Source organism: Vitis riparia, chromosome 18 (assembly GCF_004353265.1).
Source record: "Vitis riparia cultivar Riparia Gloire de Montpellier isolate 1030 chromosome 18, EGFV_Vit.rip_1.0, whole genome shotgun sequence".
Lineage (NCBI taxonomy): Eukaryota > Viridiplantae > Streptophyta > Magnoliopsida > Vitales > Vitaceae > Vitis > Vitis riparia.
This window is the reverse complement of record NC_048448.1, coordinates 10,394,222-10,408,541: the sequence shown is the minus strand read 5'-3', so window position 1 is coordinate 10,408,541 and position 14,320 is coordinate 10,394,222. Positions and strand designations below refer to the sequence as shown.

At 34.3% G+C, this 14,320-nt stretch overlaps 2 protein-coding genes across 7 annotated transcripts; both read right to left on the bottom strand.

Moving 5' to 3' along the window:
* Positions 1-502: 502 nt before the first annotated feature.
* On the bottom strand, positions 503-1,676 carry LOC117905943 (pathogenesis-related thaumatin-like protein 3.5). The gene is made up of 2 exons (XM_034818835.1): positions 1,505-1,676; positions 503-1,304 (listed from the first exon to the last, which is right to left on the bottom strand). Exons 1-2 carry the CDS (start codon positions 1,551-1,553, stop codon positions 622-624), a joined length of 732 nt encoding a protein of 243 aa, XP_034674726.1. The 5' UTR covers positions 1,554-1,676; the 3' UTR covers positions 503-621.
* A 4,118-nt stretch (positions 1,677-5,794) lies between these two features.
* On the bottom strand, positions 5,795-10,026 carry LOC117905941 (probable 1-acyl-sn-glycerol-3-phosphate acyltransferase 4). 6 transcript variants are annotated; one of them, XM_034818829.1, is made up of 4 exons: positions 9,818-10,026; positions 7,948-8,563; positions 7,531-7,661; positions 5,795-6,377 (listed from the first exon to the last, which is right to left on the bottom strand). In XM_034818829.1, the coding sequence occupies exons 2-4, from the start codon at positions 8,517-8,519 to the stop codon at positions 5,941-5,943; spliced, it is 1,140 nt and encodes a 379-aa protein (XP_034674720.1). In that variant the 5' UTR covers positions 8,520-8,563; positions 9,818-10,026; the 3' UTR covers positions 5,795-5,940. The 6 variants fall into 6 exon arrangements, with proteins under 6 accessions (XP_034674720.1, XP_034674723.1, XP_034674725.1 ...); XM_034818832.1 differs by lacking the exon at positions 9,818-10,026 and adding an exon at positions 9,671-9,752; XM_034818834.1 differs by lacking the exon at positions 9,818-10,026 and adding an exon at positions 9,727-9,741.
* Positions 10,027-14,320: the final 4,294 nt, after the last annotated feature.

Sequence of the window (14,320 nt, the reverse complement as noted above, 5' to 3'; positions counted from 1 at the left end):
AATTGTAAGCTCCGAAGAGTGCAATCGTGAAAGAGACGTCCAATCCATTGCATTTCTTGCATCTAATCACTCCATTACAGGGCACAAAATTCCTTTCGCCTGTCACTACGTTGAAAAAGTAGAACACGAATGATAAAAATAATTCATGCCAAAAATCATTATTTTAGTTCGATTAATCCAATGTTTTCCATCTCCGAGTCCTAGACGATGAAATCACTGTTGTATTTTATATTTATTTGTTTTGATTTTTACAAAAATAGAGGAGGGGGAGGAGGAGTCCTTGTAGCCGACCTCAATTTTATTGCATTGAGCCGACCCATCACCCATGTTTCCAGTTTTTCACCTTAGTGCCACAAAAACAGGGACAGGTTCATAACACGATGACCCCGCACTTCATTGTACCCAACCACTCTCATTTTAGACTCAAAACTGATAAATCAAAATATTTCCTGATTTATTAAATTATATTTCCTACATGCAAATTCCCCAAAAAAAATAAAAATAAATTAAAAGCAAAGCAATGCTCTCTAAATTAATCAAGAATAAATCCAAGAACACGCACGCCAAAGTCACAGCTAAATTTGAAAAACAAACAGAAGAGTAATTTGATGAAGAAGATGATCAAAATGCGGTGGGGCAAAAGGTAATCAAGTAATTTGCCCCGGTGCAAGTACAGGTACTGGTTGGATCGTCATAAGCATAACTATACGCCGTCGGGCACGCTTTCTTGAATATCTCCGAGTACTGCGTCGGCGAACATGTCTGGGGGGTGCTGTGGTCGCCGGTGCAACAATACTGGGCCGTGTTAAAAGCTGCGCACGCACTCTTGCATGCAACCACCGAACCTAAATCAGTTATCTGCAACTCCGCCGGGCAGTTCGAGTTCAGATCAGCCACACAACCGGCCCTCTGGCAGTCTCCGGTTCCGCCCGAGCTTTCAATCGACATTCCCACATTGTAGCCGTCCACGAGGCTCACGTCGTAGAAATCTTTATCGGCGCTGTTGGCACCGATAGTGAATTCCGCAAGGCTCACCGGAGGAACGCCGCCACCGATGCAGTTCAGTCCGCCACAGTCTCCGGTGATGCATGTACCCTTGCCGGCGCTGTCGAAGTTGCATCCAGTTCGGGCCCAGAACCTTCCCGACCATCCAAATGGTGCCTGCAACTGGATCGATGCACCAGGTGGCAATACAAAACCGCCGTTCCCGAGGATAGCGGCGCCATTGCCGGACAAAGTTCCAGGCCATATTGTGTAGCTGCAATGATTCTCAAGGGTAAACACTGTGGCCGAAACTGTGCTCACTGCAATTTGTTCATAAACCACAATGGTGGAGGTCAGATCTTATAGAACTACTAAGATCAAGAAGTTAGAAGTCGAAATCATTATTTTGAAAATAGATCAGAGATACAAACAAATCAAAACTCAAAATGGGAAGAAACAATTGAAAGTAAAACATAATCACGACAGTGCATGATTATTTGGAACTAGTAGTGGCGCATACCTAGCAAACATAGGAGTGGAAGAAGACAAAGCTTTGGGGATATCGCCATTGGAGGACGAAGACGAGGCAGTTCAGATTTGAGAGAGGTTAGAGTCGTTGGAGTTTGGACCGTGGAGAGTTATTTTCATACCAGGATTTTATATATAGAATTAGTCCCTCCACACTTACTATTTCCAATCCAGCCAATTTAGTTTCTCAGAATCAAATATTACATCATCCCCATATTCCGTTTCTATAAATTGAACAAAAATATCTAATTTCTGATCCAAAATCAACACATTATTTCCATTCCAATATTACCCTTCAATAATTTTAATGCTCTTTTCAATTCAGTCGGCCCATTAAAAGAATAGAAACTAGGACTCTTCACAAGCATATAGAAACATGGTCACGTATCGAAAACCTTCCCAATTAACTACATGGTTATTTTTATTTTTATTTTTATTTTTCCTAAAAACACATAAACATAAAGTCACGTGAGAAGGTGACGACAGTAAGAAAGGGGAGAAAGTGGAGTGGTGAACAACCACCACGTGACACACATCAGCTTAACCTCCTCCCACGGCCACAGCCCACACCCACACCTCGTTACTCGCTTCTTTTTAACTTCACTTGGCGGTTGCCAAAGGGCCATTTTCAGAATTAATTTTCCCTTCCCCAATTTTCTCCCCTCACTTAAATCTCTACTCACTTGTTATAAATTTATATAATACATACTACCAACCATAGGAAGTGTAGTACGAAATTACCTAGATGTGCTCCCAAATTTATGGGTGTTATAATTGCTTGTTGGATATATAAGACTATTCAACGGTTTGTTCCATTTAAATCGTGTGGGCCGGGCCTCATGCGAGTCTTACAATTTTGTCATGGAAGGATTTCAACTGCTTTTTTTCCTAGGAATATTTTAGAATTATGTATTAGTGTTTTTTTTTTCTTTCTTTCGTTTGATAAATTGTCCACTTCATTTGTCAAAGCCTTCGCATTTATTGTTCATCCTGAAGTCGTGTATGATACCTTAATGTTATTGCCACATTATTGTATTTATAGTGTGTGACATTATAGTAATGAATTGTGTATATGTGAGCATGCGTGTAACCCCGATGTACACTAATCTAATTTGGTTCAAATAGAAATGAAGATAGTCAACAATTTGTATCATTTTTTTATTTTTTATATGACTTTCAAGTCATGAGTGAGATGGTCATAACGAGATATCCCCCGCTTTGTTATCATGATTATCATTATCGAAAATTGATATAAACCACTCGTTTAAAAATATAATTTTAATAGTTGTGTTATTGATTACACAAGTCTTTCGTTTAGACAAAATACATATAATTGTCATTTTCGCGTTAACACGATCATACAAGCTAGCTTAAGGGTCATATTTTCTGTTATAGATAATTGTTAATCAATCCAATCAGAAAACAACATATAAAAACTTATTACTAGAGAATATCTAAAAGAAAAATTAATTGAAAATTCAGTGTACCTACAATGAGTTGGGAAAATGATTTTTGAAAAGAACCATATTGAATACAAGGTACTTGGATTAAGTGAATCACTTAAAATGATAATTCCTAGAAAGCGACACTCTTTGCTTTATATTCTTTGAATTCTCAAATAGGTATTCTCTTTCTTTCTTTGTACAAATTTCTTTTATCTTATTATTTGCAATTTAATACAATTTGCTTCTACTACTATCTTTTTTTATTTTCTTGTGTATCTATTTGACTATTGCCCCTAAATAGGATTAAGTGTTTTCTTATTGGTTTGTGCACTCACTGTTTGTGGAAATTAGTAAGATTTTAATGAAAAGATGTTTCAATTCTACACGAATCCAAGCTTATGTGTATTGCCCTGGAAGATCTGTTGGAAATGTCCAGGTAGATTACTCAGCTTCGATAATTCTATTACCCGTCTAGGGCTTAGTTCACCATGTTGAACTCATGTGTCCACCATTTACTTCTTTCGTTTAGAGGTCTTAAAATGGCTCACACCAAAGTGGAGTTGTCTTCGGATGCAGACAAATACTGCTTGAAATGCAATGGTTGGACTTTCATCATACTCACAAGATTCCTAAGGATATAAGGATAAAACTTCCAAAAGATAGATACGAAACTCCATACACCATAAGCTTAGAACAACGTTAAAAACATACATCATGGGCTGCCTCATGGGAAAATTTTGGCAGATGAAGAGTTAATTTGGGGACAGCATGACCACTTAGGTGGTTAGTCGGTATTGTGAAATAAGACATAATTCAAGGTTAATAACCATAAACATAATTGATCTTTTTTTTGTTTACACTTTGAAGCCTAGAATCATGGGTTGTTCTTAGAAATTTGAAGACTTTGGCTTTTGATTTAAATTGACGGCGTGCAAAAGGCCGTTTTCCTATCACAAATGATTAGAAGCAGCAAGCAACACCTCTATTTGTCGACAATGCTCGATCTACTCAGCTTCGGTTTGAGTTCGGAGAACCTCGAGATGCTCCTCCGATGTTGGAAAGAGTTCAATTACTAGAAAACGATATGATGATACCATTTGCTTTCACATTCTCATTCCTTGGAATGACCATCAATTGATTGGTAGCGCTTCTTTTATTGGTGAATAGTAATCGCTCATGTACATAAAGGCACGGGTAATTTAAGCATACACAAATCCATTTTGGTATTAAAAAACATGATATACGTATTGAACTCAAATCCTACAAGTTCAAGTATTTGCGAAAATTAGTAGTTTAATGCGGTATCAAAATTTGGTTTGACGATAAACACAAACCACCTCTCTATAATTTGCATATTTGTTTTCCCGTTTACATATTTGTTAGTCTAAAAAGAGCCATCAATATCTCTATATGAAAAAGGATGTTACAAAAATATGATATACGTGTTGAATCCAAATCATATAAGTTTAAGTTTTTAGAAAACATATGTCATTGAGTTTGAAATAACAAAATCTAAATACATATTCTCTTCCATGTGAATGTTGACTTGAAAAGGAAAAATGACTATAATAAGTAAAACATAATATGAATGTTTCAATAGAAAATATTGTGTGTTTTTAATTAATATGCGGATATAACAGCAATACCCAAAAAAATATTGACATTTGCATATTTGAAAATAGGATATTTGATTAAAAGGATCAAAACACGAACTCGTGTTGCAAAAATAACTTTCAAAATTTTAAAATAAGAAGAATAATTCTTTTAGGATAAAAATACCCTCATTCAAACAAATTCATACCCATTTCAAATGAAAGCACCTTTTATACCATAGAAAAAGAGATATTTTGGTACATTTGAGGCTAAATTTCTAATTTGAAAACCTTAAGGTTATTTTTAAAAACTTTTAAGTTCCAGTGCCGCTTCACGAATGGGATTTGCCTCCATACTAGCAATTTGTTAGTAATGCAACAGGCAAAACTGATCTCAACTCTTGATTCTGCAGCAAGCTCAGCCCTAACAGAACACAAGCCAGAGCCTGGCTGACATCAATGAACTTGAGCAGAAATGGACCAGAATTAGGTGGACTACATCTAAATATTTATGAGAGTTAGTTGGAGAGATGAAAATATAACTCAACAAGCATGATGTTGTATGTTGTTGCTGGCACTTGAAGGGTATTTAGCAAGGCAGGGACACGCAAAGAAGGTCGACGTGGTTCTTTTGGCTCCCACAAACCATTTCCATCCCAACCTAACTTGATGACAACAATCGAACCACTTTCGGGTGATACTCAGAACAACCAACTCCTCCCTTTCTCTTTCTGTTTCTTTCTTGCTTAACAATAGTAAATAGGTTTGAGTACTCTGCACATGTAAGCCCTGTGATTTGGATACAGTCCAACTTCATTCGAGATAGACAAAAATAGAGGAAACTAAACACCAGTGATAATTTCCGCTTCATAGGTTTTCACTTTGTTGATTGCCCATTGGATACTCAGTTCAAGAATGATTCAACAACCATTTGATCAGGAAACTGTCTTGGATATCCTGCATCTCCAAATAACAAACAGAAACTACAGGGATAAAATCATGAAACTACAAAGCTTAGAAACATAAGATGGTCACTCTCCAATTTCGTGGAAGATGATTAGATGATACTGAAAATATCAGAATGAAAGAGATTTAAAACAGAGCTTAGCTTGAAACACGAAAACAGAGGCATAATCTGGCATGTAAAACAGAAACAATTGGAAGCTCCTTTTTGCCATATCTTCTAAACATGGCTAAAGAGCTTCCTAAGCAACTCAAATTTCCTGTTAATGAAGGCAATCAAAATGATGAATTAACAAAACCCGACCATTTCTTTTGAGATATCCAACCAGTGTCACAAGAATCATTTACACGTCCTGAGACACAAACATTCCACAATCAAGTTCACAACAAGAACTTGTTATTGGTCATGTACAAATCTTTCAGCATAACTATTCATTTCGTTTTCTTGAAGCTTTATTTAACAAACCTAGAAAAGATGAAGGTCTAATATCAAATAAAGTAGAAGCAATATATGCACAAACTAAACTCACGTGTATCTTAAACCAAATGGATGAGAAAAAGGTAAGAAATGTAAATATGCCTGTCAGAGCAATCACTACTGAAAAATTTGCCAAGCACTTCATGATAGAAACTTCTCCTTCTGTTCCTTGATTGGGGAAATGCCCATGATTATTAAAATCGGAGAGCAACTGATCCTTGATCTGGAATGTATGAATCAACCAAGCTGCAGCCTCACCTTCGGCCTCTGGGATCTCATTGACAGGTATACGTCGAACATGCATGTGAACTTCTGAAGGATCCACGCCAAAGAGCACATCCAAGAAATTAGGGCATTGATGTTTGTAAGCAATACTCACATCATAGACTGCATTGTTGAAAATAAGAACATAAGAAATATTTGGAGGGGCTAAAAGAGCTCAATAATTGATAAAGAATATGCCAAACCAAGAACTTCCCACATTTAGCGTCCATTTAAATGAGATAGCAGTTATGAATTAGCAGATATGTGAAATACATAATTTTTTGGTTAAGTGATTGCATTAAAATGAGAGGTAGGTTCTAAAAGCTATACAACCAGAAGTATTCTTTTTTATGAAGATTTAAGCTTCAGCATGAAGCCCATGAAGGTGTAAAACTATAGATCAGTCTGGAGTTAATTTTGACCTTGACTAATATGGCCCAAGGTGCAAGGAGAAATTGGTTTATTAAAAATTAGCTAATCCTCATGACTGATGCTCTGATTCATTTAGATCACACCGGTTTAACCACCTCCCACCCCAAAATAAAAGAGAAAAAATGAAGCAGATGAATCCAATTGTGAATTCACAACCACTGTTGTGTTAACTTTTACACAAAGCAATTAAGCAAAACAAGAGTCAGGTTATCCAACAGCCTATAAAGCATAAATCAGCAGATATGGAAGCTAGTCGTGACATATATAGAACAATGACACATGGGATATATGGATGAGTGATAATAAGACCAAATTCTGAAACAATAGAGTAGAACCCTCTTATAGAAATTAAAATCTATAGGAGCTGCCAAAGACAATTTATTCCTCTCTTGAGAAAAGTTCTAAACTAGTTATGGAATCTGGAGGCATGTGAAACCTCACATCTTAAAACAAAGCTTTTCACTTTAAGAATGTCATAATCACGATTCTATAATGAATAAATTCATTAATCATTTATGGATTAAAGAGAAAGGAAAAGAAAAGAAAGAGAGGAGTGAAATAGAGTTTACTTGCCTCCAAAAATCACAATATATATTACCAAAGTTTAATCTTACATGTCATCAATACCCTCAATCAGTAGTCATAAAGACAAATGTTCCCCAACTACAGCAAATGATCAAAATAATGCCCATAACAACAAATAACACATGCTAACTTCTCTGAATCACAGGAGTGATATTTTCTACATATAGAGAAAATGGTGACAACAGCATTGCAGAATATAAGGATATTGGAAGAATAAGATGGCAATATAAAATTTTAAGCACATCTATGAAGAAAGAACCTGCATCCAAGGATCCTCTTAGAACTTCCAAGCAAGCACAGAAACCCCTCGTTTTAGGAAGCAGCACATTGTTCAGTACAGGCAGTCCATTTTCAGCTGCAAATTTCTGACTCCTTTTGCACTTCTCTTCACTGTAGAAATTGCAAAATAAATTCTCAACTTATTAATTGGATGATGAAATACAATAATGGCACATACAACTTGCATACAAACTAGATATTGACAAATCCAAAACATGTCCAGGATCATCATTGGCTGTAGAAACTAGAAAGCATATCAGGAAAGATGATATCTACAAATATGCAGCCTATGAATTAGTCTCAAAATATTTCATGTCGAAAAGAAATGTCCTCTTTCTTGTCTAAAGAAAGCTGCATACACATGAATTTTAAGAAACATAAAGGAAAAGAGTATTACGTAAAATCAGTTCCTTCGGGGAAGACAGCAAGCCACAAGGGATCTGCAGGATTAATAAAAGTCGACAGTTTTTGGCGCAAAATTGGCTCATCAACTTCCCACTTCCTCTCCACGGATATGAACTCCAAAAGGTGAAATCCCCAACCAAGGACAGGTAATTTCATCAAACTGCTCTTTAGAATATATTTGATGTAGCCCAAGCAACCCTTCCGCATTGCAAGATTCCAGAAATACATCCAATCAACCTCTGTTCTGTGGTTGGCAATAAGCAAAACACGCTGGTCTTCAGGAACAGTTTCTCCAGAAAAAATGAATTTAGTCTTGTTTATCTTTTCAAATAGAAAGGGCCACAAGGCTAGCCAAAGACCAAAAATGAAAGAAGTTGCTCTCCTACTGTAGCGTATGCTAAACAGCCGCATCAGGCCAGCAGCCAGAGGTCCAAAATACACCAAAAACATAAATGCAGTTGAAAGAAAAAACACTAAACATATCAGTCCCCTTAAGATCCTGAGAAGACTCAAAGGGCGGTGTTTTAATCCATTGTTAGAACTGAGGGACCTCCAGAATTCCATCTCCAAAGAACTGCTCAAATTGCAGACCTCCTTCCACACTGCAACTGCAAATTCATTCAAGGAAACAAGTCACAAAATCATTTGAGATGTTCCATTAATGATGAAAAAAAATGACAACAGCAGCCATCAAAATGGACAAATCATAGGCTTCATGCTCCTTTCAAATGGATTCTCTAAATTTCTTTTCCTTTGGGCAATGATACACCATGCAATTATTATTATTATTGAAGATTTGGTGAAATAGTGAATCAAAGTCCATTCAGCAGCTATATATAGTGTTGCTTACTCTTGCAAAATCATGTACTAAAAACCAATTCTTTCCCATGTTAATAATGAACAAGTAGGCACCAACGCATAGAATGCCTTTATTAATGTCATGACTTCCCCAAATGATATCTCAAATAAAAAATAAAACACTCCATAAATATCTAAAAATTTACATGATATATGTTATCATGCCTACCTCAAAAATCATATGGAGAACTCATTCAGATAATCATTTTTCTTTCATTTCTACTGTAAGTTTGCCCTCCCATCATTTCAAATATTGAACTTCCTGGAAGTATGACATTAGAATCAACCCACAGAGAGTCATGTTAAGCATACTTTGTATTCTAAGAAGCCTCTAGTCCCCACCAGTCCCAACCTTAAAGGGAGAACAGAAATGGCAGTTTAGGCTATGTCTGGAACTGTTTTCAAGAATCTTTAACATGTTTGATAGTCAAGTATTTTCAAAATAAGTTTTTGAGAATTATTCTGAAAATACCATGTTTTATAAAAGCATATTTTAATTTTTTCGAGGTAAAAGTTATTTTTAAGAAACATTTGGAAACAGGAAAATAAATCGAAGACGTCCAAATTTCCAAACTTTTATTCTAAAATTGGGAGAACAGAAAAAATTATTTTTTGAGAATTGATTTCTTCCCAAACAGACCCATAAATTCTTGTTTACACTCAAAATCCAATCCACCCACTTCCTCCCCCTCCTCTTCTCACCCATAATACGAGTCCAAATCTTCCCTAAATCCAAGGCAAATTATACAGAAATGTTCATTGAGGTTTTACGATGCTATTCATTTTATAAGGCAACTACTGTTCTATTCATGGCATCGGTAAGGACACTTCGGATGGAACATAGAAACCTAACATACCCAATCAATCCACATGTCCAATCGATCCACCAAACATTCACATGCGTTCCACCAACCTTAAAAGGGATTTCTGGTAATGAATCAAAGATGAATAGATGTATAACCATGAAGCCACAATGAGCAGAAAAAGAGAAAATGGTGGCATACCATAGTCGATGGGTTAGGACGAGTGGTGGAGCCTCGCCTGGAGGTGGGAGTCATTTTTGGTTCCCTTGAATATGAAAAAATGGCAAGTGGCCAATGGGGCGTATTGCTTTTCGATTACAGCATAGACGGACCCACCCACCAATTCTTTGTGAGAGAAGCTGTCGGTTCCCAAACGCTGTCGGCGTCAGGGTTCATTCAGACGCTCTTTACTCTCTTCTTCCTTTGGGCCCCTCCCTCGTTTTCTTGAAGTAAGTAGACTTCTTCTATGCATTAAATTATATGGGTATTGTTGATTTGAAGGCATTAAGTGTTAATAATTGGATTTTTTATTAATCTTTTCATTCTCTACCAACCGTCTTGCTATAATGCTATTAGATGGTCATGGTACTGACAATCGTTGAATCGGAAGCCATTAAGGAATTCGATTCGGTTTGATCTTCATTCTCTACCAACCATCTTATCATACTAATTGTTGACGTGGAAGCCATTAATGATTGGATTTCGGATCAATCTTTATTTTCCACCGACTGCCCTAAATCATATCGGATTTGCTTTACCATTTCTTGTTTTGATTTCAATTATGTGATGTTATCATTGGTTTAATGCTAAATCATATTTGGATGTTGTATAACTTCAACTTTTAGCCATAAAAGTGGAATCACTATGATTAAAATTTATTAGTACCTTTTGAATATTTTCAATATGTTCTATACAAGTGGAACTAATTATCATTGGCATGAATAAATTTTGTTTTCAAAACTAGTACCTTTTAAATGTTCTTATTTAAGATATAGATAATTTTAAGATTTAGGTGGTATTTGTTTTTTTACTTAATTTTAAATAGAACCTTAATACTTAATAGTATTAAATATTAAGTTGTTTGTTTTTATAGTATTTTATTTCTATTAAGTATTAAAAAGTAAAAAAAAAAACCATTGTGTTATTTTTTCTATTTAGAAAAAGCCACATATTTTGGCTTTTTCTATTTAGTAAAAAGTTTATGATAAGTCATGAAAAAGTAAAAAAACAAACAACCTAAATTCTAAAACTAAATGGTTTTCAGCAAAAAGCCAAAAAAACAAACACCACCTTAGTATATTTTACTCGTCAACCTTCAACGTGTTTTATATTTTATTCATTCACATTCAAAATTTAATATTTTGTGACCTAATTTTATTGAATTACAACATTTAACCCCCGATTACAAAACCTCTCAAAAACATTATTTTTTTTTTTACTTGAATAGAAGGTTAAAGTTTAATTTAAATTTATAACTTTAAAGTGAAATTTCTCGTATATTTTTTAAATATAATGATTATTAGTTTTAACCCTTTTCTTAAAAAAAAAATAGCGATATGTATATATTTATTCATGATTTTTGCATGCAATTGAGAAGTGCAATTAGCTTTGAATTTGAGATAACATAAGTTTTTATTCACATTTTAGTATTGGTTTTTTTGGGATAAAGCCGTTAAGTTTTGAGGGGGAGGGCTAAAGTGTATAAACACATCAAAGAGTGAGAGGGTAAAATGCACGTACCCCATAATTTTAATATTTGTAAGAAATTTAATTAAATCTTGATTTGAATACAATTCTTATTTTTGTTTTTCAAATTTACAAAATAATACTAGTTTTTAATAAGATATCACAACTTTAGATATTTGTATTGAAAAATTAATGCTTTTAGAAAATTTTAAAAAGATTTAAAGGTATTAAAAAAATGTTACTAACTCAAAATTTAATTTTTTTTTAAAGTAATTTTTAAAAATAAGATAAATTATTTTCTCTCTCTCTTTTTTATTTTTTACATAAAATTTATTATCATGTTTTAATTTTAAAAATAAACAATAATAAAAATGCTTTTAGTATTGGAATTTTTTATGTATGGACTTACATAATCAATGTGATAATGTCATAAATCAATGTTATTTTATTTTTTTGCATTGTGGTTCATAATGGGGTTGAACACATATTGTTACTTGATTTTTTATGGGCTTACCCTAATTCACTTGACTGACCCATTAAGTCAAGTGATATATATATATATATATATATATATATATATAAGTGCAAATGAATACTTCTTCTTCTTGGGCTAAAAAAGGGCACGCACTGCACACTCATCTTGAGAGCACACATGGACTGAATCTTGGGTGTCGAAAGGGAAGAGCTTATTGAACCCGGATTTTCATACCATCACGGATTGAGCATATTCTTAGACACCAGTGGAGCACGAAAATGGTTTTCTATGACATTAATCAAGGTAAATATTCCATTTTATTGTCATTTAATGCATGCTTTAATGTCTACATGTGATCCTATGTCGTTTAAAATTTCATCAATTGGTATCAGAGCTATACATGGATGACATTTGGGCTGCATATTTGGATTATTTTAGGTTTCCCGTTTTCTGGTTTGGAAGCCATTTTTGGAGCTTTTTTTTTTCGTTTGGTGTTGATTCTCAGTTTTCAAGCCCGATTGATGTTGGAAACTTGTAGAAGATATTGTTTGGAGCAAAACCCTTTTTTTTTTTTTTATGGTTTTTGGAGCTTATTTGATGGGATTTTTAAAATTAGGGCTTATTTTGGTTCTTTTTTTTTTTTTTTATGTGTTTTTTGGGTTTAGATTGAAGGATTGATGTTTGAGGATGGAAACCTAAGTGTTTTTGTTGGAAAATGCACAGAATTTTGGCCGATAAAAAAAAAAATTCTCCAGAAGAACCAGTTCGTGTTCAGTCTGGTGGAGAAAATGAATAGTTCATGATAACGTCATCGTGACATCATAATTTTTTTTTGTCTTGGTATTTTTGGAATTATTATGCATTTATTAAATTTGGTTTTATTGGGACAATTATTATTATTATTGTTGTTCTTTATGGTATAATTTTTTATCTTATACCAATAATGTTCTCCTAAGCCATTTTTGTTAAATATTTAAATTTATTATGACAATAAAGAACATTTGTGTGATTGCCTATTGCAATTCCAAGTGTGTCAAGTTGTGCAAATTAAATATTTGAGTTTATTATGACAATAGTGAATATATATGTGGTTGTCTATCGTGATCCTATACGTGTCAAATTGTCTTTATTGAGATATTTTATCTCTCACTTTTGGTTGCTTTATTATTGTGATTACTAAGGTGGTATTGTAATTGTCCTATCGATGATTATAATACTTGGTAGGATGCTTAGATTGGTAAAGGAAATTAAATATATATTATGAACCGTACTAATTTTCTTTTGCCATTTCGGTAATAAAATTAATGCATCTTGGTTGTGATATTTAATTTGTTGTCCTTACCGCTGTGAAATTTCAAGATTCCAAGTTATTGTTAAATTGAGAATTTCTAGAAATTAGAAAATAACATGATATTATAGTAACATGCACATTGTTTAATTTTGCTATTTTTCAGCTACTAGCAATCATGGAATTACTCTGCAATTATCTGTCATCAAGCCTCTTACTGGAAATAACTTTGAGGAATGGTATGCGTCTTTTAATGTGCATATGACTTTGCACAATTTGGACTTGACTTTGAGAGTTGATGAGCCAAGTAAGCCCATTGATATCACCCAAAATGATTTTAAAGATAATACAGTTAACATATGCATATATTTGAGGGTTAGTGGGAGTAGTTACATATTTCTTGTTTTATATGTTGATGGTATACTACTCGCATCAAATGATTATGATTTGTTGATTGAAACAAAACACATGTTGTCAACCCATTTTGACATGAAGGATCTTGGTGAGACTTCTTATGTTTTGGGCATAAAGATTCTTCGTGATAGGGCTAATGGGGTGCTTAAATTGTCTCAAAGAACCTATATTGAGAAGATATTGAAGATGTTCAATATGCACAACTATAGTTCTACTAGAGCGCCAATTGTGAAGGGTGATAAGTTTTCAAAGGCTTAGTGTCCTCAAAATGATGATGAGAGAGAGGAAATGAGAATCATTCCTTATTCATCTTTGGTTGGCAGCCTTATGTATGCTCAAGTATGTATACACCCTGATATTGCTTTTGTTGTGGGCATGTTGGGAAGGTATTTGAGCAATCCTGGGAGTCAACATTGGAAAGCTACTAAGAAGGTCCTTAGGTATTTGCAAGGAACTAAGGACTTAATGTTGACATATCAACGCACCAACATACTTGATGTAGTTGGGTTTTGTGATGTTGATTTTGTTGGCTGCATAAATGATAAGAAATCCATTACGGACTATATTTTTGTGATGGCAGGAGGAGCTATATCATGGAAAAGTGTCAAACAGACACTTACAACATCCTCAACTATGGAGATAGAGTATGTGGCATGTTATGAGACTTGTTGTCATACTATATGGATGCGAAATTTTATTTCAACTTTGGGAGTTGTTGACTCCATTTCTAGACCGCCGAAATTATTTTGCGATAATTTCACAACTGTTGCTTTCTTTAAGAACACTAAGAGTATTTCTCGCTCTAAGCATATTGATGTAAAGTTCTATTTTGTTAAGGAGA